Consider the following 26,351-nt stretch of genomic DNA (forward strand, 5'->3'; position numbering starts at 1 on the left):
ACACGCATGCACACACTCTATGGTCAACGTTTTCTTGTACTGATCAAGCATTTTTGGGGATACATAAAAGTGACATACTTATCTCATTATTTTTCTTGAACGCAATGTCCAGCTGCAGGATAACGAGTATGAACTGGAACCAGGGACTCATCTCCTTGGCGGGGAGGGGGATGTGAACAGCAAACACAATGTCATTGGCTTCTATTTGTCTGCTCATTGCCTCGTCAAGATCTCGGATCCTCTCACACTGGTTGGGTCCCCAAGGCATTAGCCACTTAGTTTTGTGGTGGTTTTTCCGTACATCTACACATTTTATTGACATGTAGTGCATAGCCGTAGTGGGACTTGGAGCTGAAATTGAAACAAGCCATATTTTTAGAATCTTTAACATGTTACATGACTAACTGCTTATGAAACCAGATTATCCTCAACCCCACAGAAAAGTACAGGAGACAAGTTACATCAGGGCAGTCATTGCCATTAGCCTTTTAAAAATACTTTAGGAATCCTTTCAACATATGCAAGAAGCAACACAGTAGTTAAGTAAAGAAGTTTCTAGGTGAGAAAATGTTATCCTTGTTCTACTGACTAGGCATGCCAGTGGCACTTTGCATCACATGGTGGAGTAGCCACTGTGACCATGAGGGCCACTTTTAATGAAGACCAACCGGAAGCGAGGTGCAGAACGTAGCAGGTCTATCCACTGGATCAGGCAGTGTTGTCCAACTTATGGCCCTTCAGAGTGACTAAAGAAAATGTGGACTGAAAAGGCATTCTATAAGCTGTGTGCTGTGATTTTACTGTATCAGTTGGTACATGGCATAGTGGAAGAACTTACAGATGTGAATGTGCCACCTATGCATTTCCGGCTTCTTTAGCAGAAAGAGGCAATTACAGATTTTCAAAACCTAGCCTCTTTTCTTGTGCTTGTAATTATTTGAGACAAAGAACTAGCTGGAGGCTCATATTAGACATATTGTTGTCTAATATCTTGTACATCTAGGTACTTGTCCAAGGAGATTTCTAACATAAGGGAGGTCAGGATGAGGCATCATAAAAAACAAAAACAAAAAGCCACACACATCCCAGCTTACTTTATCTAGCTAGAATACATATCGCTCCTAGCTCTTACATGCTAACCCTTTCCTTGCCTTTAGCCTTATTTCTGCAGAGAGAAATTTGAATGCAAGTGGTTTTTAAAATTGCATCAGCATGATTTAGCCAGCTGAATGGAGGGAGCTTGAGACTAGACACCATTTGGCTCCATCCACCCCAGTTGGTTAAGCCATGTTAACACATTTTAATCTGAATTAGTTTTCAGAACAGCACTTATGATAACATTACTACTTCTGGATTAACTAGTGACTTCCATTCATGGCAGCAGGTCTCCAATAGACACCACTCACAGGAAATTTTGATAGATGGGTTTTTACAAACCAAGAGCAAGAGGGTTTATTGTGCTTTTTGTAGCCTGCTAGAAATGCCACCTTAAAAATCTTTGGTCTGTGAGGCTCCCAGTCTTTGCAGTCACTAATTCAAGTTTCTACAGTTGTGCCATACTTGCTTCCTGTGCAGCTGGGGCCAGAGATCTCACTATGGCCCTTCAACAAGATTTCACAATGTCTTTTCACAAGAGTTAGCAACTCGGCCCTGGTCTACACTATAGAGTTAGGTCAAGTTTAGCCGCGTTAGGTTGATTTTATAATGGATGCGACTACACAAGCAACCCCGTTCCGTCGACCTAAAGAGCTCTTAAAATAGACTTCTGTACTCCTCCCTGGCGAAGGGAGTAGCGCTAAAATTGACCTTGCAGGGTTGAATTTGGGGTATTGCGGTTGCAAATTGATGTTATTGGCCTCTGGGAGCTAACCCAGAGTGCTCCAGTGTGACCACTCTGGACAGCGCTTTCAACTCTGATGCACTAGCCAGGTACACAGGAAAATCCCCAGGAACATTTGAATTTAATTTCCCGTTTGGTCAGCGCGGCGCGCTCAGCAGCACAGGTGACCATGCAGTCCCCCCAGAATCGCTCCATGCTGGAGCTCGTTTGCTGTATGGGGAGAAAAATCCATGCAGGCAGAACTCCAATCAAAAAGAAGAAATGCTAATATATATGCCAAAAATCAAACAGGGCATGATGGACAGAGGCTACAACAGGGACACACAGCAGTGCCGCATGAAAGTCAAGGAGCTCAGGCAAGCCTACCAAAAGATAAAGGAAGCAAACGATCACTCTGGGTCAAAGCCCCATACATGCCACCTCTATGATCAGTTGCATGGCATTCGGGGGTGAGGAGGACCCTACCACTACCCCAACACTGTCCGTGGACACCTGCAAGGGCGGGGGAAGTCTCGTGCAAAACGGAGGAGGATTTTGTGGATGAGGAAGAGGAGCAGGAGAACGCGCAGTTGGCAAGCGGTGAATCTGTTCTCCCCGGCAGCCAGGATCTTTTCATCACCCTGGAGCCAATACCCTCCCAAGGCAGGATCCCTGACCCTGAAGGCAGAGAAGTCACCTCTGGTGAGTGCACATTTGTAACTACAGTACAAGGTTTAAAAGCAATAGTCTTCAAGGCAAATCAAACATTAAAGACTTCGGATGCATTCATGGCCAGTACAGCTACTGGAAACTGTCTGTTAACGTGTCTGGGGATGGAGTGGGAATCCTCCAGGGACATCTCCATGAAGTACTCTGAAAACCTTCTCAGAAGGTTTCTGGGAAGGGCTGCCTTATTTCAATCTCCACAGTAGGACACTTTACCATGCCAAGCCAGCAGCAAGTAGTCTGGATTCATTGCAGCACGAAGCATGGCAATGAATGGTCCTGGGTTTTGGTCCCATTCAAGCAACATTCAGTCTACATCTTTCTGTGTTAGCCTCAGCAGAGTGATATCATTCATTGTCATCTGGTTGACATAGGGGAATTTTTGTAAGGGAACAGTAGAAGGACCCCGTTCATGCTGGGCTGTTTGTGCTTGCCTAAAAGGGATCATCCCTGAGAATAGCCACGTGGCAGGGGTGAAGGGATCATCCCAAATAGCCACGTGGCATGGGTTGGGGGGGGGGGGGGGGAAGAAGGTATGTGCTGCACATCCACCAGAAAACTGCAGCCCCTCTTTTTAAAATGGCAAACCCAACCAGCATTGCTTGCTTTGGGAAAGGAGGGTGCTGCAGTTTGAAAAAACATTCCCACGTTATGAAGGCGTTAGAAGCCAAACCCGCGTACCCTTTGGCTTACCATGGCTGCCTGGAAACAGAATTCTGTTGCTCAGCTGTGTGTGATGTGTCACCATACTGGCAGGCACTCAATATAAAAAGGCAAAATGGGACCTTGTACCTAAAGCACATGTGCAGTCTGCTGGGAATTGCTTGATTCACTGTGAAAGAGTCTCCCTTTTATTCTCAGAAATGTATCATCTTAAATTTTACTCTCCCTTTTTATCCCTTCGCAGGTGCAAATGTTTCTATGCTCCCCCTATCAACTCTGTCCCTGAGGTTATCGCAGATTAGAAGGCGGGGAAAAAACAAAACAAAAAAACCAATGCACTCACAATGACATGTTTTCTGAGCGAATGCAGTCCTCCCGCACTGATAGGGCACAGCTGAATGCATGGAGGCATTCAGTGGCAGAGTCCAGGAAAGCATTAAGTGAGCACGATGAGAAGAGGCAGGATGCAATGCTGAGGCTAATGGGGGAGCAAACAGACGTGCTCAGGCGTCTGGTGGAGCTGCAGGAAATCCAACAAGAGCACAGACTGCTGCTGCATCCACTGTACAACCACCTGCCCTCCTCCCCAAGTTCCATATCCTCCTCACCCAGATGCCCAAGAACGTGGGGGGGAGGCTCCAGGCACCCAGCCACTCCAGAGGATGGCCCAAGCAACAGAAGGCTGTCATTCAAACAGTGCTTATTGTAGCCACACTACAAATAAAAAATGTGGCCTTGTCCTTCCCTGCTCCCCCACCCCACCCTATCCAACCCGGGTTACCTTGTCAGTTATCTCCCCCTTCCCCCCCCCCCTTTTTTTTTTAAAGAAAGAATGCACGGTATCAAAACAATAGTGACTTTATTTCCTTTGCCAGCTGTGATCGAAGGGGGGAGGGTGGTTGGCTTACAGGGAATTTAAAAAAGTCAACAAAGGGGGCGGGTTTGCATCAAGGAGAAACACATACAACTGTCACATTGTAGCCTGGCCAGTCATGAAACTGGTTTTCAAAGCCAATGCACAGCACGCCTACCTGTGCTCTTCTAATCGCCCTTGTGTCTGGCTGTTCAAAATTGGCAGGCAGCCTGGACACTGGTAAGGAGCAGTTCAGCTATAGGCTGAGCAAGTGCCACAGCACGTGCTTTCAGGAGTGTCTGTGTCCATGTCCTCCTCACAATCATCCTCATGCTGCCGTCTCTTAGCCAGGTTCTGCACATACTGCAGTATAATGCATGAGGTGTTTACAATGCTCGCAACAGCAGTGGTGAGCTGAGTGGGCTCCATGCTTGCCATGCTATGGCGTCTGCACGGGTAACCCAGGAAAAAAGGCGTGAAAGGATTGTCTGCAGTTGAATGCTCTCAGTCTCCAGAGCTACACTATACCCTTATGCAATCTTCAGACTGTAGTAGCCACCCATCAATGTTTGTCTGCTGGATAGTCGCCTATATGCTGCAGGAGTGGGAAGAGATCTACAAGTCTTCAAAATTAGATATCCAGATATGTTCCTACAGCATGGAGAAACTCCCTACCCAACCCAAGGCAGCAACACCGCATTGGGTCTGCAGCATTCAAGATCTTGCATCGAATCACAGCACTGGAAGGAACCTCGAGAGGTCATCTAGGCCAGTCCCCTGCACTCAAGGCAGGACCCAGCATTATCTAGACAAGAGGTGGGCAAACTTTTTGGCCTGAGGGCCACATTGGGGTTCTGAAACTGTATGGATGGCTTGGTAGGGAAGGCTATACCTCCTTCCCACCCCGACTGCCCCCCCTCAGAACACCCCCTCCTGGGACCCCCCTGCCCCTAACTGCCCCCCCTCAGACCCCACCCCCTATCCAACCCTCCCTGTTCCCCGACTGCCCCAACCCCTATCCACATCCCCACCCCTGACAGGCCCCCTGGAACTCCCACACCTATCCAACTGCCCCCAGCTCCCTGTCCCCTGAAACTCCCTGCCCGTCCCCAAACATGCTGCTCAGAGTGCCAGGACTGGCAGCCGTGTTGCCTGGCCAGAGCCAGCCGCGCTGCTGCACATTCTAGAGCACTGGGGTAGGCCGGCAGCTCTCACCGCCACGCCGCCCAGAGCACTGCCGGCACCGCAAGCGGAGACTGCAGAGGAGGGGGGACAGCAGGGGAGGGGTTGGGGGCTAGCCTCCCTGGACGGGAGCAAAAGGGCCAGGCAGGACAGTCCCGTGGGCTGGATGTGGCCTACGGGCTGTAGTTTGACCACCTCTGATCTAGACCACCTCTGACAGATGTTTGTCTAACCTGCTCTTAAAAACCTCCATCATGGAAGTTCTATAACCTCCCTAGGCAATTTATTCCAGTGCTTAAGAGGTTGTCTAGACCCTTAATCATTTTTGTTGCTTTTCTCTGGACTTTCTCCAATTTGTCCACATCTTTCCTGACATGTATGGTGTCCATTTCTGGGCACCACACTCCAGCTGAGGCCTACTCAGCATGGATTAGAGCAGAAGAATTACTTCTCATGTCTTAGCTTACAACACTCCTGCGAATACATCCCAGAATAATGTTTGCTTCCCCCCCCCCTTTTTTTTTGGCGCACAATAGTTTTATACCGTTGACTCATCTTTAGTTTGTGATCCACTATGACCCCCAGTTCACTTTCTGCAGTACTCCTTCTGAGGCAGTCATTTCCCCATTTTGTAGGTGTACAACTGATTGTTCTTTCCTAAGTGGAGTACTTTGCATTTGTCCTTAATGAATTTTATTCTATTTACACCTCAGATCATTTCTCCAGTTTGTCAAATCATTTTGAATTTTAATTCCATCTTCCAAAGCACTTGCAACTCCTCCCAGCATTGTATCATTCGCAATCATTATAAATGTACTCTATACCATTTCTAAATCATTGATGAAGATATTGAACAGAACTGGATCCAGAACGGATCCCTGTGGGACCCTCCTATATGCCTCTTCAGCTTGACTGTGAGCCACTGATAACCACTCTCTGGGAATGATTTCCCAACCAGTAACTCACCCACCTTATAACAGCTCTATATAGGTTGCATTTCCCCTAGTTTGTTTATGCCCAAGAACGTAGGGGTCAGAAGAATATAGCCTCTCTCTCACCTTTGTGAAGAGGTGTGGCAGCAGATTAGTTGAATGGAGAAAAGAACGCATAGAAATTGCCTCTTCGAGTTCAGTTGGCATGAGAGACAGAGCCCTATCAAATGAAGATCAGCCAATAAAAATACTGTTTCTTTAAAGACTATTAGGAGAAGTTTCTCAAAATTTACAGTCCCCATGTTCAGTTACCATATTAATAAGTTACCCAAGAGGCTTATATTCCAATAAATATTTATCCTTCATGGCCCAGTTTCTGCTTAATCTTGCAGCAAAGTTAAAAAAAAAAAAAAAAGTAGTGTTCAATTTATTAGGTAAGCAGACAGACATAGGAGTGTGACTGCACAGTGGGATCAAAATAAGATTAGCTGGTGGAAAGGGAATAAATGGATTCAGCAATAACAGAGATGAACTGAATATTATTGGTCCTGGCAATTTACTTTGCCCACATTCCCTTTCAATGTGTCCCAGTGAGCAAGTCCCTGTGTAAAGCACATACTCATATCAGTAACTGATAAATAAGATGGTCATGAACCTCATTATGCAGATGAGATAATGACCTGCTCTGATTAATTGAATTCAAGCATGTTGCTAGGGTAAAATTGTATTTCTCTTGCTGCTGGATCACGACTTAAAAATAATAAAAAGCAGCAAGTTGGACAGTACAATGAGTGTCTGAAGCTACTGTACCATCTGGAAAACAGCCATGAATTTAATAGTTTCTAGCACTGAAATTCAGTGCTGCTGCATCCCCCCTCCCCTAACCCCCAGAACTGATCTGATTTCCCTATGTGTCAGTGAGTTAATCACAGACCCATTACACTACACAGCTGTAACCAGTTCAGAGGACACACAATTATAACTTGGATAAAGAGCTCAAGTGTAGATGGGACCTAACCTTATTATGCAGGGAGGGCTGTAGTGTAGACAGAATACAGAAACCCAATTATGTTGGATTGCATTGTATTTATACCCAATGGCCTTGTGTACATTACACTGTTTTCCCATAAACAGTAGGGGGAAATTCGTTTCTGTAGTGAAGTTTCCCCATACTAACTTCTCGCTACTGTTACTCACACCTTCATGTCAACTGTTTGAAATGGGCCACCTTGATTACATTGGCATCATTACTACTACCAATAATTTTTTCCTCCTGTTGAGAATAGCCCACTTCCACTTTAATTGAATTCTCATTAGCACTGATTTCACCCCCCCCCACACACACACGGAAGACAACTCCCATCTTCATGTACAGTGTCTATATGCATGTCTACTGTATTTTCCACGCCATGCATCTGATGAAGTGGGTTTTAGCCCACGAAAGCTTATGCCCAAATAAATTTGTTAGTCTAAGGTGCCACAAGTACTCCTCGTTGTTTTTGTCTTTAATAGAGTTATTCCCGATTTACACCAATGTGGGGGGGGGGGGGGGGGAGAAGAGTAACCCCCTTTGTCTTAAAAGATAAATAAAACAGATGAAACCCCAAGCAAGTCCTTCAGTATTGGATGTAGGAATCAAAGGATGTGATGTGTTTGGGGTTTTTAAAAGTCCCCCCCCCCTTCTCAAAGCAAATCCTGTATTTCTAACATCACTGCAATGCAAACAAACAACGATAATTCTTGTGTCAAAGTAGTTCTGTCATGTTTGTAGTGTCACCTGGGAAATAAATATTTTAAAGCTACACATAAGCATCAGAGAACTCTCAAACCCTGGAGCTAAGTGGAACTGGTATCATTCGGATTCTAAACCTAGCAATCATGATTTTGAGAGGGTTCTAAATATGACAAAGTTCTCCCATTCCTAGCTGGGTGTTCATATTCCTCCAGTCTTGTGTAATACACAGTAGGAATTATTTTCCAGAGTGGGAAGTGGCAGAAGAAAAACCAATCAGGAAAAAAGTTGTATGCTTTTCACAGCATTTGGGCATTTCATGAAGCATGCAATCACTTCCAGATTGTCTTTAGAAGCACCAAACAAACATTCTCTACATACAAAGCAGCAAACATGTCAGGGAAACTATCCATCTGTGGCATTTAAAAAGGAGAAGAGAGGACCAGCTAACATTAAATGGAAAAAACACCATTCTTGCTGCTTCTGCCTAAACCAAAGTCTAAAAAGCCAGGACTCTGGTATCAATTGGTTATGGAAACTGTGGCATCACAAACATTTTGCATTATTTTGTTAAATGAAAACAATCTTTTTCCTCTTTACACCCAACTGCCATTAGTATAAAACAAAATCAAAAATACCCCCAAAAAGAATCTTATAATACATGTCACATTGTCTCTAGATACAGGATGTTTAGAGTACATCAGGTTATTAGGACCAGAAGGGACAGAGTTTGCATTGGCCCCAATCCAGGAAAGCATCTAAAACATACTTAACTTTAAGTTTGATTTCAGTAAGATGTAAGGACTGTCTTAAATAGTGATTACCTAAATTAGGGTCATGGGTTCCAAGATTCAAAACATCTCAGTTTAATAAAAGAGAAATAAGAAGTGTGTGCGTATTTATCTGGTCTCCCACTAGTTCACTTTTAATGGTCATTACAATTAGCAACTCAGCTGCAATGTCTACCCTCTCAGGCCTTGGCTACACTTACCCGCAAGTTTGACGGCTGGAAATCGAACTTCTGGGTTCGACTTATCGCGTCTAGTCTGGACGCGATAAGTCGAACCCGGAAGTGCTCGCCGTCGACTGCGGTACTCCAGCTCGCCGAGAGGAGTACCGCGGAGTCGACGGGGGAGCCTGCCTGCCGAGTGTGGACCAAGGTAAGTTTGAACTAATTCGAACTAAGGTACTTCGAACTTCAGCTACGTTATTCACGTAGCTGAAGTTGCGTACCTTAGTTCGAATTAGGGGGGGTAGTGTAGACCAAGCCTCAGAAGAGTGAGGCAATCAAGACATTCCTTAAATGTTATATTCCTTTCCCCCCTGCACCACCACCACACCACACCCAATAAAAAAAAAAAAAAAAAAAAAGTGACATCAGCTTGCATTCTGGTTCATCCAGTAGAGCTCTCTGGCATTTTCTCAAATATCGCTACATTTGGTAAGTGCTGGAAGTCATAATATGTTTAAAATATTATGACAAGTTGTCATAACTATAAAGGGAAGTACACAGGAGGGATGTTACCCAATACTATAATCCCTCCTGGCCAGACACACCAAAATCCTTTTACCTGTAAAGGGTTAAGAAGCTCAGGTAACCTGGTTGACACCTGACCCAAAGGACCAATAAGGGGACAAGATCTTTTCAAATCTTGGCAGGGGGGGGGGGGGGGGGAGGAGAGAAGAAGAAGAAGAAAGCTTTTGTCTGTGTTATTTGTTTTGGGTGTTGTTCGCTCTTGGGAACAAGGCCTGGTCTACACTAACCCCCCCAATTCAAACTAAGGTACGCAACTTCAGCTACGTTATTAACGTAGCTGAAGTCGACATACCTTAGTTCGAACTTACTGCGGTCCAGACGTGGCAGGCAGGCTCCCCCGTCGACTTTGCGTACGCCTTGCGCCGAGCAGGATTACCGAAGTCGACGGCGAGCACTTCTGGGTTAGATTTATCGCGTTCAGACAAGACGCGATAAATCGAACCCAGAAGTTCGATTGCCTGCTGCCGAACCAGCGTGGTAAGTATAGACATGCCTTAAGAGGGACCAGACATCACCCCATCCTCTCCAAATCTTCTGAACAAGTCTCTCATATTTCAAACTTGTGAGTAACTGCCAGGCAAGGCATGTTAGGTTTATCTTTGTTTTCTCAACTTGTAAATGTTCCTTTTGCTAGAGGGTTTACCTCTGTTTGCTGTAACGTTGAACCTAAGGCTAGAAGGTGTTCCCTCTGGGCTCTCTGAATTTGATTACCCTGTCAAGTTATTTTCCATCCTGATTTTAACTTCTCTTTCTTTAATTAAAAGCCTTCTTTTTAAGATCCTGATTGATTTTTCCTTGTTTTAAGATCCAAGGGGATTGGATCTGGACTCACTGGGGATTGGTGGGGGGAAAAGGGAAGGAGGGGAATGATTAATTCCTCCTTGTTTTAAGTTCCAAGGGGTTTTGGATTGGTGTTCACCAGGGAATTGGTGGAGGAGTCTCTCAAGGCTACCCAGGAAAGGGAGTTAGCACTTGGGAGTGGTAGCAGCAAAACCAGATCTAAGCTGGTAGTTAAGCTTAGACGTTTTCATGCAGGTTCCCACATCTGTACCCTAAAGTTCAGAGTGGGGAAGGAACCTTGACACAAGTATTTACAGTATAAGGCTATATCTAGAAGTGCATTATACCAAATAAACTAAAGGGAGTCACTACAAAACCAGAACACACTCCACAATTCTTCATAGCAACCAATTCACTATAGTTTGATCTCACAATAATGTCCACTAGATCATTCCTACCACAGTGCTAGTTTAGCAACTGATATCCAGCTTTCTGAAGCATTACGAGTGATGTAGCATTAAAATAAAAGATACTCTATTGCATTTACTTCAGTTATCCAGTTTTCTGAACTCAGAGCTAGAGCTGGTCAGAGAAGTATTTTCTGAAAAATAAATGACAGGTTTCAGAGTAGCAGCCGTGTTAGTCTGTATCCGCAAAAAGAAGAACAGGAGTACTTGTGGCACCTTAGAGACTAACAAATTTATTAGAGCATAAGCTTTCGTGGACTACAGCCCACTTCTTCGGATGCATATATAAATATAAATAAATAATATAAATGAAAAATAAATGTTCCTTTTGATTGTTTTGAAGAGTGAAGAATTTGACAATTTTTAAAAAAAAAAAAAAATCCCCAAACTAACTTTTTTGTATACCAACCCCCCCACCCCTCCAAAAAAAACCACCACATACCAAAAAGGTTGACTGGCTTTACTCAATCATTACTGATTATGTCAACAAGTGCCCTGGTGATGTGAAAATATAAATGGAAATCTCATCTAAAATTACTTGAAAGGGTAAGATTCAAAACACCCTCCAACCATTTACATATTTTCACTATCACCGGGGGGAGGGGAAAAAGAATAGCATGCAGAATGCCAGTGAGCCACGCCAAAACTTCTACAGGAAGAAAATGACTTGGTAAGTGTGGTCATTTTAAATATGAAAGAAGGGGGCTAGACTCAATGCAGACTCTAAGCTCCTACAGAATTCTGTTTTCATGCAGTCACCATTAGCTCTCAACAACCGGTAAAGAACTTGCTGGTAATGCTTTTTGATATGTTGATTTACTCAGGACATAATAAAACCCACATGCAAATTGCAGTAGTTCCAATTACACAGCAAGGTTTAGGAATTCACAGGACAAAATCCTGGACAGTCTGATTTTTGTAATGAGCTGGAACACACGTGCCAGCAACCCCAAACACTGATAAAATGGCTCAAGAATCAGAGACATCACATATATACATATTACACACAGGTCTATTTGCACAATTTTTTAAAAGTTAGTACTGCCCCTTTGGTCTATTTGACTGAGCTTATTTGTAAAATTAGAGTTTAGATTTATAACAAAGTTATAATAACTGACAAGAACAAGGCCTGGTCTACACTAGAAAAGAATCAGATCACAACTATAAATTGCTCAAAGGTGTGAAAAGTCCACACTGATCAGGGTAGTTAAGCCAACCTAAGTCCCCCTGCACACAGTGCTAGGTCAACAGAAATATTCTTCCATCAACCTAACTACTGCCTTTTGGAGAGATGACAGGGGGGCAGTACTTATGCTGTGCTGCTTTAAGTGTAGAGAAGCCCCAAGGTGCTCATTAGGGCAAGAAGTGTGTGTTATTCCAAGAGCAGGCTGGACAGTTGAAGCTCAAAAAAGGGAAGTTTGCTGGGGTGGGGGGCTACTACTGTCACAATTTTATTTCAAAACGTTATTTGCAGGTTCTTGGGTGAACTGAGAAACAGATCACCATAGCCAATACATGCAGGACTGTAACCAGGGTGGGGCAAGCGGGGCAGCCACCCAGGGCACAAAGTCATGGGGGCAGAAAAATGCTGTGGGGGGGGGCGGAGAAACGTAGCAGGGGGCACAAATATGCTTGCTGTCACTAGCCACTAAAATATGTCTAGTTACAGCTCTGAATATGTGTTTGGTCACGGAAGGTTATTAAAAGGCAGTTGCCTAGACAGATCACACAACTTTTTATTACAAAGATCCCTTTCGTGGTCTTTGCCCTCCACTATAAAAGCCACACAGACCTGATTATATCATGCCTGGATGCCCCTTTATATCAATCTCCTCAGACATATACTGCCCCCGCCTCCAATAATCCCTGCACTGCATTCCATCTATTCACTACTTCCATAGGCCCATGAGAAGCGAAGTATAGGTTATCACAGCCCCAGCAAAAACAAATCCCTGATAATTCTATGGTTAAAACCAAGAAACAGTTTTTTAAAAGGCAACTTTGTGTCCATGATTATGTAACATATTTGTGTCTTGTTTTTTTCCTATCCCCCACCACCCCATTAAACACACACCTTAGCAGTAGAGTGTTAACTTCCTTTAGCCCCATGACAAGATAGTAATCTAGCACTGATGACTAACAAAACACAGGTTTCAGAGTAGCAGCCGTGTTAGTCTGTATCCGCAAAAAGAACAGGAGTATTTGTGGCACCTTAGAGACTAAAATCTATTAGAGCATAAGTTTTCGTGGACTACAGCCCACTTCTTCGGATGCATATAGAATGGAACATATAGTGAGGAGATATATATACACACACACACACAGAGAGCATGAACAGGTGGTCTGTACTGGGCTAGCTGGATTATCACTTCAAAAGTTTTTTTCTCTTACTTAATTGGCCTCTCAGAGTTGGTAAGAGAACTCCCACCTGTTCATGCTCTCTGTATGTGTGTAATTATAATATATATATATATATATATATATATATATATATATATATATATATATATACACACACACACACACACACACCATTCTATATGCATCCGAAGAAGTGGGCTGTAGTCCACGAAAGCTTATGCTCTGATAAATTTGTTAGTCTCTAAGGTGCCACAAGTACTCCTGGTCTTTTAACAAAAAACAGCAGCTTTGCATGAAGAGTTTGAATTCTAGTTTTTTGTTTTTAATAAAGAAAAAAAGCCAGATGTTTCAGACAGGCTCTCCTGGAGCTTTTATACACACTAAGTTCTTTGTGTTTGATTTAAAGCAGGCATTTCTGAATTAAGAGGGATCATGATTTCTACTTTAATGTTTCCTGCTTTGATGCAACTCATTGTGGCTTTAAATATATGTTTTCATTGCTGGCTGATTATGATTTTAGATACTTGGCCTGCAACCTCATATCTTCCCAGCCAAAGTTATAGCTTTGAGAAAGAAAAGACAATCTCTATATATTTCTTGTCAGGAACTGCACACCAAACAAGCATTGCCACTTGGCTTACATTACTTGTTTGGCTCAGATCCCATTAAATTGGAGAAAGCGTTGAACCAAGTGGAGAAAATGCTTTGTGAAAGCCAAGTCAACTAACAGTATTACAAAGTGCTATGCAAAACTCCTCTACCATCAAGAGATTTCAGTTAAATATTGGTGCCAAGCATACAGTTTTTAACCATGCAGTTTACATGCTTGCATTTGGTTCAGCTGTATGTGTGCCTTGGTATATTTCAGTAGAAAGGTAATTAAAAATGACATTTCTGAGCATAATACAGTGTGATATTGTTGCCTGAGTTCTACAATTGCTGTTGTAATGAAAAACAAATGCAGTAATTACTGTTTAGATAATTTACTAGAGGTAGCCAAGTACAAGGACTTCTAATCAGGAAGTGTGTCATAGAATGGGGATATTTTCAGAAATTCTTTAGTGTAGGCCAGTAGTTCTCAACCAGGGGTACCGCATACCCCTGGGGATACACAGAGGTCTTCCAAGGGGTAAGTGAACTCATCTAGATACTTCACTAGTTTTACAACAGGCTACATAAAAACCACTAGTGAAGTCAGTACAAACTAAAGTTTCACACGAGTTGGTTTTTACTGCTCTATATACTATACACTGAAATGCAAGTACAATATATATATTCCTATTGATTTTATAGTTATATGGTAAAAATGAGACCGCAAGCAATCTCAGTAATAGTGTGCTTTGACACTTTCGTATTTTTATGTCTGATTTTGTAAGCAAGTAGTTTTTAAACTTGGAGTAACTTGGGGGTAGACAAGACAAAAACCACTACTGAAAGTGGTACAGTAGTCTGGAAAGGTTGAGAGCCACTGGTGTAGGCAAGGTTTAACAGAAAATACCTCTAACATAGGGGTCCCCAAACTTTGTTTGGTCACCCTCCCCTCCCCCCAGGGGCCACAGTCGGGGCCAGAGTTGTGGCTGGGGCTGCAGCCAGGGCCAGAGTGGAGCCTGAAGGCAGAGCAGGGCTGGACAGCACTCCCTCCCTAACCCCCATGTGGGCTGACCTGGGCTCCACTGTGTCCCCCCCTCCCCCAAAACAAAAACAACCACACTTTGACCCCCCCTAAAGGGCAGGGCCCCACAGCTTGGGGACCACTGCTCTATCACCACCACTAGTTCACCTCCAGAGTTAGCCATATTGGGAGCACAACAACTGGGAAAGGCTATCTGGCATAGACATTGTGCTGAACACACTTGCTCCAAGCCATCTAAATCAACATGGTGCTGAAAACAGCTGCTGGAGCCAGAAAGCCAGCCACACTAGAGTTCCCACCGTTGCTAACACTGGTTGACCTGAACTGTGTCAGTAGAATTTTTGGATGGGAAAAAAAAAAAAAATCCTTCCTCTAGCCAAGTTGAGACAGCAACTAATAGCATTCACTTCTTGGGCGGGGAGGCTGACTCTCCAAGGTGTGAGTGTACATGCAATATTGCTGGTGCATGAAGCATAACCAAGGGTCACCTCCAAGTCTCCTTACCAAGGTTTATGCAGATTCCTCCTCCTCCCCCCATTTGTGAAGGTGTAACAGAGACTGCTTAGCAAAGGGTCCTCCTGCTCTTTGTCAATAGCTTTCACCTCAGACCTGACAGACTCATTACACTATTAAACACACATCCTGCTGGGTTTTTATCCATAAAGGGATATCATGAGGAGTCTCCTGTGGGAGAAGCCGACACCTCGGTGTTGAAATACAAAAAGCTTGTAACTTACCTCTTGTAATGATTTGAGTCTTGGTATGTACAGGTCACATTTAAAGGAACAATGTATTTATATTGGAAGTTTGCTTTATGGACTGGAGTAGAGCTTAAATCACCAAGAATTAATGGGCCTCTGTCATGGAGTGTGGGGGAGTCAGGGCCCTGCACCCCTCTCTTCCTGAGATTCACCGTGACTCTCAGCCAGCCAGTAAAACAGAAGGTTTATTAGATGACAGGAACACAGTCCCAAGCAGAGCATGTAGGTACAACCAGAACCCCTCAATCAAGTCCTTCTGGGGGGTTTAGGGAGCTTAGCCCCCAGCTTGGGGTTCCCTGCATTGCACCACCCAGCCCAAAATGAAACCAAACCAAAACTCCTCCTGCAGCTCCTCTCTTCCCCCTCCCCCCAGCTCCTCCTCTCCTTTGTTCAGTCTCCGGGGGCAGAAGGTATTATTTCTCCCAACCCCCCTCCTGGCTCAGGTTACAGCTCAGGTAGCTTCCTTCAAGGGAAGTCCCCCATCCCCAATGCAACCCCCCTGCAACATTCCCAGGTCAAACCTGCCCTGCTCCGTCACAGCCTCACAGATGGCCCATCCAGGCAGGAGGGAGTTGTCACTCTCCCTAATCAGCCAGTGAGGTAAAGGAAGGCTCAACTGACCAAGCTTGCTCCCTCCCAGAACTATTAATGAAAAGCCATCAAAGACATCACCAAATCAATCAAAACCTGTTGGGGGGGGGGGGAGGAGGAGAAGAAGAAGAGCCATTACTGTAGACAGAGCTGCACCTTGGCTGTGAACAGAAACAAAAAAGAGACTTTCCAGTATTAGAGTACTGGAAAGGGCACTCTGGCTCCATTCATTGAGGAAACTGCTTGGGGAGCACAAGTGCCCTCATGAACATTTTGGATCCTGCTTACTGAGAAGCCAGCCATCTTGGCAATAGAGTAAGGTTTTTTTTAAAAATCCTGTCTCCCCCCTCCCCCCCACCAGCTCAGTCTAATAGATAGAAAAGGAAACTATTGATAAGCGTATGTTCAGCATGTTTTATGGTTTTGTTTTGTATTGTATGGTAACCACTTGCTTTTCCACCACTCTCTCGTTTCTAGAGAAATCTTTATTCTCTCTTAAATTAAACTTACTTTGTTTTACTCAGAAGTGCCATGTGGTTTACAGAAGTGTTATTTCCAGGAAAAACTTGTAAACTGGAGTATGTTGCATCTTTGGGCCAAAGGATCTGGGATTTCTGAGATTAGCTAGTATCAGGAGCTGGATATCACAGGGGAACAATCAAAGGGATTAGGTTTCACCTATTGTTAGCCTGCAAGGCGAAGGAAGGGCTGGCATAGCCCAGTGGAGACAGTGGTTGAAGGAGCTGACACCCACAAGATGACTCCCTCTCACTAGAGGCAGGAGGTAACAAGGTAACTCACAGTCCAGGATACCCAGAGAACACTCACAGGTGGGCAGGCATAGAAGATGAACACAAGAGGCATCTCAGTAGCCTGTCTGTTGTAGCTCATTGCTCTTCCAAGAAGTCCTGAATACAGTGTATTTGCCATGTCTCACACTATGTTCAAAGAAACAAAAGGGAGGAGGTAATATAGTATTACAATACTGTATTTTAAAATCAGACCTACTTCTGTTCATGAAAGAAAGACAAGCTTTCGAGCTACAGGTGACCTGAAGAAGAGCTCTGTGTAGCTCAAAAGCTTGTCCCTCTCGCCCACAGAATTTGGTCCAATAAGAGCTACTACCTCACTCACCTTGTGTCTCTGATATTCTGGAACCAACATGGCTACAACAACATCACTGTTCAAAGCTTGTTCATATCCATATTGTAACAAGTTTGTCTGGAAGGTATTTGCTGACAAACTGGTCGTCTGACTAACTAGGGGGTCAGACTGTTCCACCTCTGCAACAGACAACTGTAAAAACGCCTTACTCACAAAAAAGCCACAAGCATTGAGCAAGAAGAAGATTCCAATTTACACGGAGTTAGCCAGACTATGCAGCAGCCTTCCAGGGAAGCACCATACCCTTTGTTTTATCCTAACTAGACAGATCTCTCAAGCAACATTGCTCCTTCTTGCTAAATCTAGTAGCTCTCCTTGTGAAGGTTTTCCTGAATTTTCAGCTAAGTTTCCTTTGCTGTTATTGCATTACTCCTAGCTAAACACTGTGGTACCACCCACCCTCAATGTCCTAGACAGTTTTTCCACTTTTAATATTAAAAGTAATTCTGTAGCTAATGATACATGGGGTCTTCCACTCAAGTCATATCCATGAAACAAGCCATCATTTATTAGGATTAGGGGTATTTCAATTTAAGTACTTCTTGTAACTTCAAGAACCAAGACTTAAGGGAGAACTTAAGTTTCAAGTATTATTTATTTATCATAGATCAATTAGTTCTAGGAAGCCAGAAGACTGAAGCGGGTAGTGCGGCACTGTTCTCAGGACCATTTAAAACAAAACAAAAACAAAAGACACCTACAACCTTGAAGTCTTGCTACTGAGATCGCCATTATTTTATTTAAATTGCTAGCTATTATTGCCAGTTTGACACTCTGTATATCCCTCCCCCACTTTTTTGATCCTAATGGTTCATTCATATTTTTGGGACTCTAATCTTCTCTCCTCCAGAGCACCCAGATTCAACCCTTACCCCAAAACCTAGTGCCACATTTCTATCTGCCAAAAATACTTACTTATTTTGTTAGGGCTTGTCTACATGGGGAAAAAGCCCATAATAGCCAGCTCAGAATTGCTATTGTGCACTAGCTCCACATGTGAGCAATCTTGCTCTGCAGAAGATATGTCTACATTGCAATTGCAGCACATGAAGATATATGAGCTAGCTTTGATCTAACCAGATCAAAGCTAGTTCAAGGAACAACTGCAGTAGTGAAGCACCCGCTTGAGTATGTACCCAAGGTCCCAAGGGGGTGAGACTAACCCATACAGCTGCGGCTCCACTGCTATCGTTAACTGAGGTAGCTTTGATCTAGTGTGACCACAGCTAGCTCAAGTAGTTTATACTGTACATGCTGCACATGCAGTCACCACAGCTGATTACACAGCAGACATGCCCTACAAGTGCCTTTTTGTGGTTTAGGAAGGATTAACCTACAACACAAAGAGGCACTCTTAAATGCAGAATAAGTGTCCACATGGGGAGTTAAAATACAATCAACTATATCGCACTAGCTTCCTACCTTAGTTATTTCACACTAACTTCCCCATGTAGACAAGCCCCCACTGCAAGATTTTAAGTTCAGTTGTGCCAGTATTTGATGTGAAACAACCCCACCAGGCTACAAAAGCCTATGTAGGGTGTTGCAGAGCGTTTGATGCCAGGTCCTTAATAAAGGAATGTCCTGATGACCTCCAAGTTAGTATACTAAACCATCAGCTCGGTTTTTTTAAACTACATACAGACCACTCTCCCATAAAATAAGACATGGAAGTTTGTTACATGTTTGATAGTTAATTCTGAATATTTGATAATGCCTTAAACAGTCACACAGGAGTACTCTTGCCTTCCTCTGGCACAAAACTTTTGGAGCAAATAGGACTGAGATGACAGGAGCGGTTACATCTCAAAACTCCAGTTACTGTGCCAGGTAAGTGTCTCCCCCTAGGGGTGCTCCACCACAAAGTGTGTTTACACCCATGCACTCTTGGCTAGAGATTTTCCATCAGCAGTGTCTGCAGGCCTGTGCATGGGCCCTAGATATCCTTGTGCTTTGGTATGAGGGCATATCGGGGGGAGGGGAGAGGAGGGAAGAGAGGTGGATCCACCACCTCTCTAGTTTCCAAGGTCCAGCACAAAGATTCTGAGGCAGAGGAGAAGGAGGGCAGATAGTGGAGAACCCATAGAGACGCACACACCTAAGAGAACTTGAGTTACCGTACAAGGTAAGTAAGCTCTTCAAGTAGTGTCCCTATGGATGTTCCATCACAGGAGATTCCCAAGTAGTTCCCCAATTAAAGAAGAGAGTGCAGAAGTGATGGATTCAGTATAGACTGAACAGCAACAGCTTGTGGACCACAAGCTAAATATGAGTCAGTATGATGCTGTTGCTGTCCCACATGATTCTGGGATGCATTAACAGGTCTGTTGTGAGCAAGACCCGAGAAATCATTCTTCCGCTCTACTTTGCGCTGGTTAGGCCTCAACTGGAGTGTTGTGTCCCGTTTTAGGCACCGCATTTCAAGAAAGATGGAGAAATTGGAGAAGGTCCAGAGAAGAGCAACAAGAATGATTAAAGGTCTTGAGAACATGACCTAGGACGGAAGGCTGAAAGAATTGGGTTTGTTTAGTTTGGAAAAGAGAAGACTGAGAGGGGACACGATAACAGTTTTCAGGTATCTAAAAGGGTGTCATAAGGAGGAGGGAGAAAACTTGTTCACCTTAGCTTCGAAGGATAGAACAAGAAGCAATGGGCTTAAACTGCAGCAAGGGAGGTTTAGGTTGGACATTAGGAAAAAGTTCCTAACCGTCAGGGTGGTTAAACACTGGAATAAATTGCCTAGGGAGGTTGCGGAATCTCCATCTCTGGAGATATTTAAGAGTAGGTTAGATAAATGTCTATCAGGGATGGTCTAGACCACGGGTAGGCAACCTTTCAGAAGTGGTGTGCCAAGTCTTCATTTATTCACTTTAATTTAAGGTTTCGTGTGCCAGTAATACATTTTAACGTTTTTTTAGAAGGTGTCTAAGTCTATATTATATAACTAAACTATTGTTGTATGTAAAATAAACAAGGTTTTCAAAATGTTTAAGAAGCTTCATTTAAAAATTAAATTAAAATGCTGATCTTATGCCGCCAGCCTGCTCAGCCCGCTAGGTGTGTGGGGGGAGGAGAAGGGGGGTGTTCAGGGCAAAGGGCTGGGTGTTGGGGGGGGGGGGGGGAGGCTCAAGGTCAGGGCAGAGGGCTGGGGTGTGTGTGTGGAGGTGCAGGGCAGAAGGCTGGGTGTGGGGGTTTGAGGGCAGAAGGCTGAGGTGCTCCCAGCCCCCTGCCCTGAGCGGCTCAAGACAGGGGGCTAGGAGGGATATGCCCTGTTCCACCCCCTTCCCCAAGGCCGGTCCCTACCTCTCTCTGCCTGCTCTAAGGAGCAGCGAGCACGGTGCACTCAGCTCTGCTCCTCTGGGAGGAGAAGGGGCTGGAATGCACCATGCTGTGGCAAGTAGTGGGGGAGGGGGGGGAAGCTTGGCTGCCGCAGGACCAAGCTTTGCCTCCTGCCCCCGCAGGGGAGAGCGGTGGGCCAAATTTTTTTAAATCAATGTAGTTAAACTGATGCAAGTGGAGTGTTTAAAAACAGCTTGAAAAATCCTCTCTTCTCAACTACTTGATTTTCGCATCCTGGAGATGTCATTTCATTAGTCTTCAAGTCTGTCTAGCTTGGACAGGACCTGAATATTGAATGTGTATCTTAAAACAAATCCAAAACCAACAACCAATTTCTATTTCCTCCCCCCCTTATTTATGATGTAAAATGAACTTGAGGAGTTTAAAAAAAAAATTCCTCTACTGCCCTCAGGCCTTCTATATAATGTATAAAGCAACAAAAAAAAAGAGCCCAAGCCTGGTTTCTGGCCCATTCCCTTTTCACTTGCAGGTTCTCCTTAGGAGAAGAGTGCAGGAGGAAAGGATGAGAGCAGAGATGTAGACTGGGCAGGGTTATACCTTAAAGGTGAAGGCAAGAACTATGGTGCAGAAGGTAGACTAAGAGTGGCCCCTCATGACTGGAATCTCTTTAATTTCTTCTTTGAGTAATATCCTGCGGTAGAACATGCACAGGACACGTACGCCCCTTTGTGTTCTTGATTGGAGATTTTTCTTCAGCACTCAACTTCCCACAGAAGGGAAATTCCAGAAAAAACAGTTATTTTTCTATTTAAGAAAACTTCAAAACTAAAAATTCTACCTGGTTAGCTGATGTGGAGATAGGAGCTGGAGCCTGGTTTCCAGACTGCTGGGATTCTGGTAGTCCAGGGAGCCAGCTGAACTCAGGAGCTGAAGAGCCTGGCAGCCCTGAGAGTCCCAGCTCCATGACAGCTTGCAGTTTTCCACTAGATATTCATCAAAATGGACACATTCCCATGGAACACTTCAATTTAGATGAATCTGCATTTTCCCCAATGGAAAAAGGTTCTACTGGAAAGCTTCTGATCAGCTCTAGCCTGGACACAAAGCCATCACTTTCAAACTTTGATTGAAATGAAATAAGTGTTAACAAAAATAACTGATTAATCATGGAGAAAGGAAGTTTTTTGCTGAAGCTTCATCACCTCCAACTCTCCAGTTAAGAGCTGAGAGAACAATATACCTCCTTCAAGAGCCTCAACCAACCAGTTCTCCACCAAGACCAGGAGAGGCTACATTTAACACTCACTGAGTTTCTAAAAGGTAAAAGAACCAAGCAGAAAATTAGGACACCCAAAAACATGCCTTTCAGGGCTTTATACATCATAAAGTAAAATAAGGCACAAACCACATTTCTGAAAATTATTTGCGTGTAAAATTTCATGCCCCTTTCATTATCCTTGTTCCACATTAAAAACAAAATTTGTTATGCCTCCCTTTGAACTTGAAGTCTCCTCCTTGAAATCATTTCTACTACAAAGTCTCCACGAAGCAGGTCAGTATTAGGGCTTGTCTACAACTACTGGAGGATTGACGCTGTGGCGATAGATGCACTGGTGGTCAATTTAGCAGGTCTAGTGAAGACCCATTAAATTAGGGGTCTCAAACTCAATTTACCTTAGGGCCAGTGCCAGTTCTCAAATCCTCCCAGAGGCATAGCTACCAGCGCTGGTGCACTGTTTACACTGGCGCCTTACAGGGATGAAACTTGCTGCGCTCAGGGGGGTGTTTTTTCCACACCCCGAGCGAGAAAGTTGCAGCACTGCAAATTGCCAGTGTAGACAATCCCTAAAATGGTGGCTGTCACACTAACTTCTCTGCTGTAGCAAGAGCAGAGAATTAAACTTCAGATAAATAAATCAAACAATCTTCCCCACTGACATTCACCAAGCACTCCACATTTCTTCTCTAACAAGAAGCTGAAAGCCACACACTCCCTGAAGACCCACCTGTCCCATGAAGTGTTCCAAGAGACCACACTCGCATCCTGTTTGTCTAGTGTTGTGCTTTGCTATATTCAGGGCTCTGTTTAGTTTAAGTATGTCAAGTTCTTTTGGACAAAAAGATGAATTGTGAATTGCATTTTTGCAGTACTAGGTACATCTATAGCAGTACATAGATTACCTCTTCTCTAAACTACAGTTAATCTAAGGGGCCCTTTTTAAAAACCATTTCTTATACATGAGTTCAGCCCAAAATTTAAAATGGTCACATCTATCCCATCCTTAACAGTAGGATATTTGTGAGAAGTATATTCTGTACCTTCTTTTTTGAAGCACCTACAGCATTTCAAATTAACTACTAACCCTTGATCTCACACTATAAACAAGCCCTTTAGAAAATCTCAATTGCATTGTGTCTACATTGATTAAAGCTTGAAGCCTAGTGACCTCACATGGTATTAACTTCTCCCATGCACCAAGAGCATTCTGCTTTTCTACTCAATTACCCCCTTCTGTGCAGAGCCACCACTACCCAGTGAGCATGTACAATGGACTTCTGCTTCATTACACTAACCAGCAGCAGGATTGGAATAAACAAGCTAATTTATCAGGACTGAGCTAGCTTTTGCTATTCTGAAAAGTTTGTTGGTGGGTTTTTAAGTTATTCACAGCAATATCAATGTGAGGTAAAAATCATAACTTCAGACAGCCAAGGTATTGCTACTGGCATAAACATGTATATTATATTGACAAGACACCTGGGGTGATTTTTCAGTAGTTACAATTTCCCAAGACTAAGTGAAAAATCCCCTTCCAATCACCAACAGCAGCACTTTTTGACAGAAGTTATTGTATAAGAGATCCCCATTCCCTGTGTGTATATAAAAGGTGTTATTTTTGCAATTATAGTACGGCCTAGAGACTCCTCTCCCCTAACAGATCTTGGGGCCCTTTTGTGCCGGGGACAGCGTAAAAATATGGAAATAACATCCCTGTTCTGAAGAGACTACAATCTAAAAGAAAATAAAGGGTGGGGTGGGAAGGGAAAGAGGCCCAGTTGAGCTGTCTTGCCCAAGACCACATAGCAAAATCAGTGGCACATCAAGTAACAGAGCCCAGATGCCCTGACTCCTATGCCAGTGCCACATCCATTGGACAACACGGCTTTTAATTGTAATTACAAAAGTAAATTTTTGCCACTTTTTACTCCTATTAGCGCCACACCGCTAAGTGAATAGATTCATTCCACTCTAGCTCAAAGATCAGAATTGTTAGTTAGTTACCGGTAAGTTCTGTCTGTTTTCATGCTTTAACTATCCAAGACCCATGCATCTATATTGCCCCACAAGTCAAGGCAATGAAGGAAAAGGCACACTCCTGTCTCCAGCACAGGAGTGTCATGGCCATGTTTTGATAGCAACTCCGTGCAGCAACTGTAACTCCATAATTACAACTGTAACTTGTTTTCCATTGTAAGCCTGAGTTGGGGCTTTCTGCTAGATATTTCATATCTTGCCCATACCCAGGAAACTCTTGACAAGATAGATCAGTGCCTTAATGGCTCTACTAGTTGAACATCATTATTCCCCAAGATTTCTACAATATAATAAGATCCAGTCTCCAAGCATGGACCATCTGACTGAGTCCATCACCCCACAACAGGTGATCTGCTTAGGAGATTCTCGCTCAGAACTACCACCACCTATGATAGGTTCATCATTAAGACACAATCCATTGGATTTAGAGAATGCACTTATTGTTGGCTTTATACATTGGAACTGAACCATACTAATCAGTCATATAAACAAGACCAGATATGCACTGTCCCAAGAAAAAGTAATGGGAATAAATCGTTCAAGATTTGTAAAAAGTGACTGGGGGGGGGGGGGAGGAGGAGGAGAGGAGAAAATAAATTGGGGCATACACTCCTGTTAAGTGGTGTAGAAGGGAGTCCATGCAAACAGGGGGAGGGGAGGGAAAAGAGAGTGGCATGGGCAGAGGGAAAACAGCTCCATACTATCTTTGCCCTGTAACATTGCCCTGTAACATTGCCATGTGGGGACTAGATGCAGTTATGCAAGAACTCAGCTGTACACAACCGCTGCCATAGATGGTAAGAGGGAGAAGTTGTCTAGGAAATCAGCCATTCCGCACAGCATGCGCTCTTCAGAGGAGTACATGTTGAAAGGTTTTTTGGTATCTTAAGTTACTGCTCACAGATCAATAGTAATAACTACTCCCAACATGTTTGCAAACCAAACAAAGGATATAGACTGGTGGGGTTCCCAGTCAGTGAACCTTTTGTACGGTTTCTGACAGAAGGGGTTTCAGATGGCCTTTCATAGGAAGTACAGAAAGGCAAAGATCTTTGGGAAAGGATATTGTTTCCACAGATCTTGATACTATCACCAAAGTCACCCTGCTGCCAGTCCCAAATCCCAGAGTGACCAATATGGTAGAGTGGCAGCACAAGAACAGCATGAGTGTACTTACACATGGTAGTACATAGAAGAGGGAGCAGGCATGTACCTCACTGCTCCACTTGCATGGTTTTGCAAGGTGCTGAATTCTTACTGTGCTCCTCATAAACTAAATTAACAAAACCAAAATAGGAGATACTTTCTACAGATGTGAAGACAGGGTTTAGCTTTTGAAGCACCTGGAAAAGAAACACCTGTGCAAGAAGCATTTCATGAATGGAATGTGGATTCACAATGAAATTTAAGCAGACTGTGTTCAGACACTGCATTTAAGTACACAGATAGTCGTCATTTTACAGCAAAGAACCAGCAATTTGAGTTCTATAAGTGCAGAAACATGCACCCAAGATATTTTATTAACTTAAAAATGCTAGAATTAAATTTTCTAATTCTTACAAAGCAAGCTGAATCTTCATCCAAGCTTGCATGTGTCAGTTTTCAGGTCAAATCAAACAAGTGTTTCCTGCTACACTGAGTCAAGCTAATAAATCCCTGAAAATGGAGATCTGTAACTGCAGTGGTGACCCATCTCTCTCATGCTACAAGCAGTGGTGTTTTGACAACAGATATTTCCTTGGCGCTTCTCTCCTCCAATACATGGATACTGACATTAATTCTCCATTTTGAAATCAACAGCTTAGATTCTCCCAGACATATGCATGGTTGCCTATATGAGTATTTCACACACGCCTGAACTAATGCTAAGGAAACACTGGAATGCATGTGTGCACGCCTTTCCCTCTTCAGAGGCATTCCTGGGTTAACAGGAGAGACTTGTAATTTAACATGTATCTTCTTGCAGTTAGGGTACGTCTACACTACGAAATTAGTTCGAATTTATAGAAGCCGGTTTTATTGAAATCGGTTGTATACAGCCGATTGTGTGTGTCCACACAATAAAATGCTCTAGGTGCTCTAGTCGGCGGACCGCGTCCACAGTACAAGGCTAGCGTCGACTTCCAGAGCATTGCACTATGGGTAGCTATCCCACAGCTATCCCACAGTTCCCGCAGTCTCCGCCGCCCCTTTGAATTCTGGGTTGAGATCCCAATGCCCGGATGATGCAAAACAGTGTCGCGGGCGGTTCTGGGTACATGTCGTCAGGCCCCTCCCTCCCCCGTCACAGCAACGGCAGACAATAGATTCGCGCCTCTTTACCTGGGTTACCTGAGTTACCTGTGCAGACAACATGGAGCCCGCTCAGCTGAGCTCACCGTCACCATATGTCCTCTGGGTGTCGGCAGACGTGGGACTGCATTGCTGCACAGCAGCAGCTGCTAACTGCCTTTTGGCGGTAGACGGTGCAGTAGACTGGTAGCCTTCATCGGCGATCTGGGTGCTGGCAGCCGTGGGGCTTGCCTTTTGGCAGT

General features: G+C 43.9%; 1 protein-coding gene across 1 annotated transcript in view; it reads right to left on the reverse strand.

The window, feature by feature from the left end:
* WLS (Wnt ligand secretion mediator) overlaps nucleotides 1-26,351 on the reverse strand; it is a 68,772-nt gene that overhangs the window by 28,391 nt on the left and 14,030 nt on the right. Inside the window, exon 2 of the mRNA XM_005300117.5 lies at nucleotides 79-351. Within this exon, the coding sequence (XP_005300174.1) occupies nucleotides 79-351 (273 nt within the window). The remainder of the gene's footprint in view (nucleotides 1-78; nucleotides 352-26,351) is intronic.

The sequence above is a fragment of the Chrysemys picta genome, chromosome 8, assembly GCF_011386835.1.
Source record: "Chrysemys picta bellii isolate R12L10 chromosome 8, ASM1138683v2, whole genome shotgun sequence".
NCBI lineage: Eukaryota > Metazoa > Chordata > Testudines > Emydidae > Chrysemys > Chrysemys picta.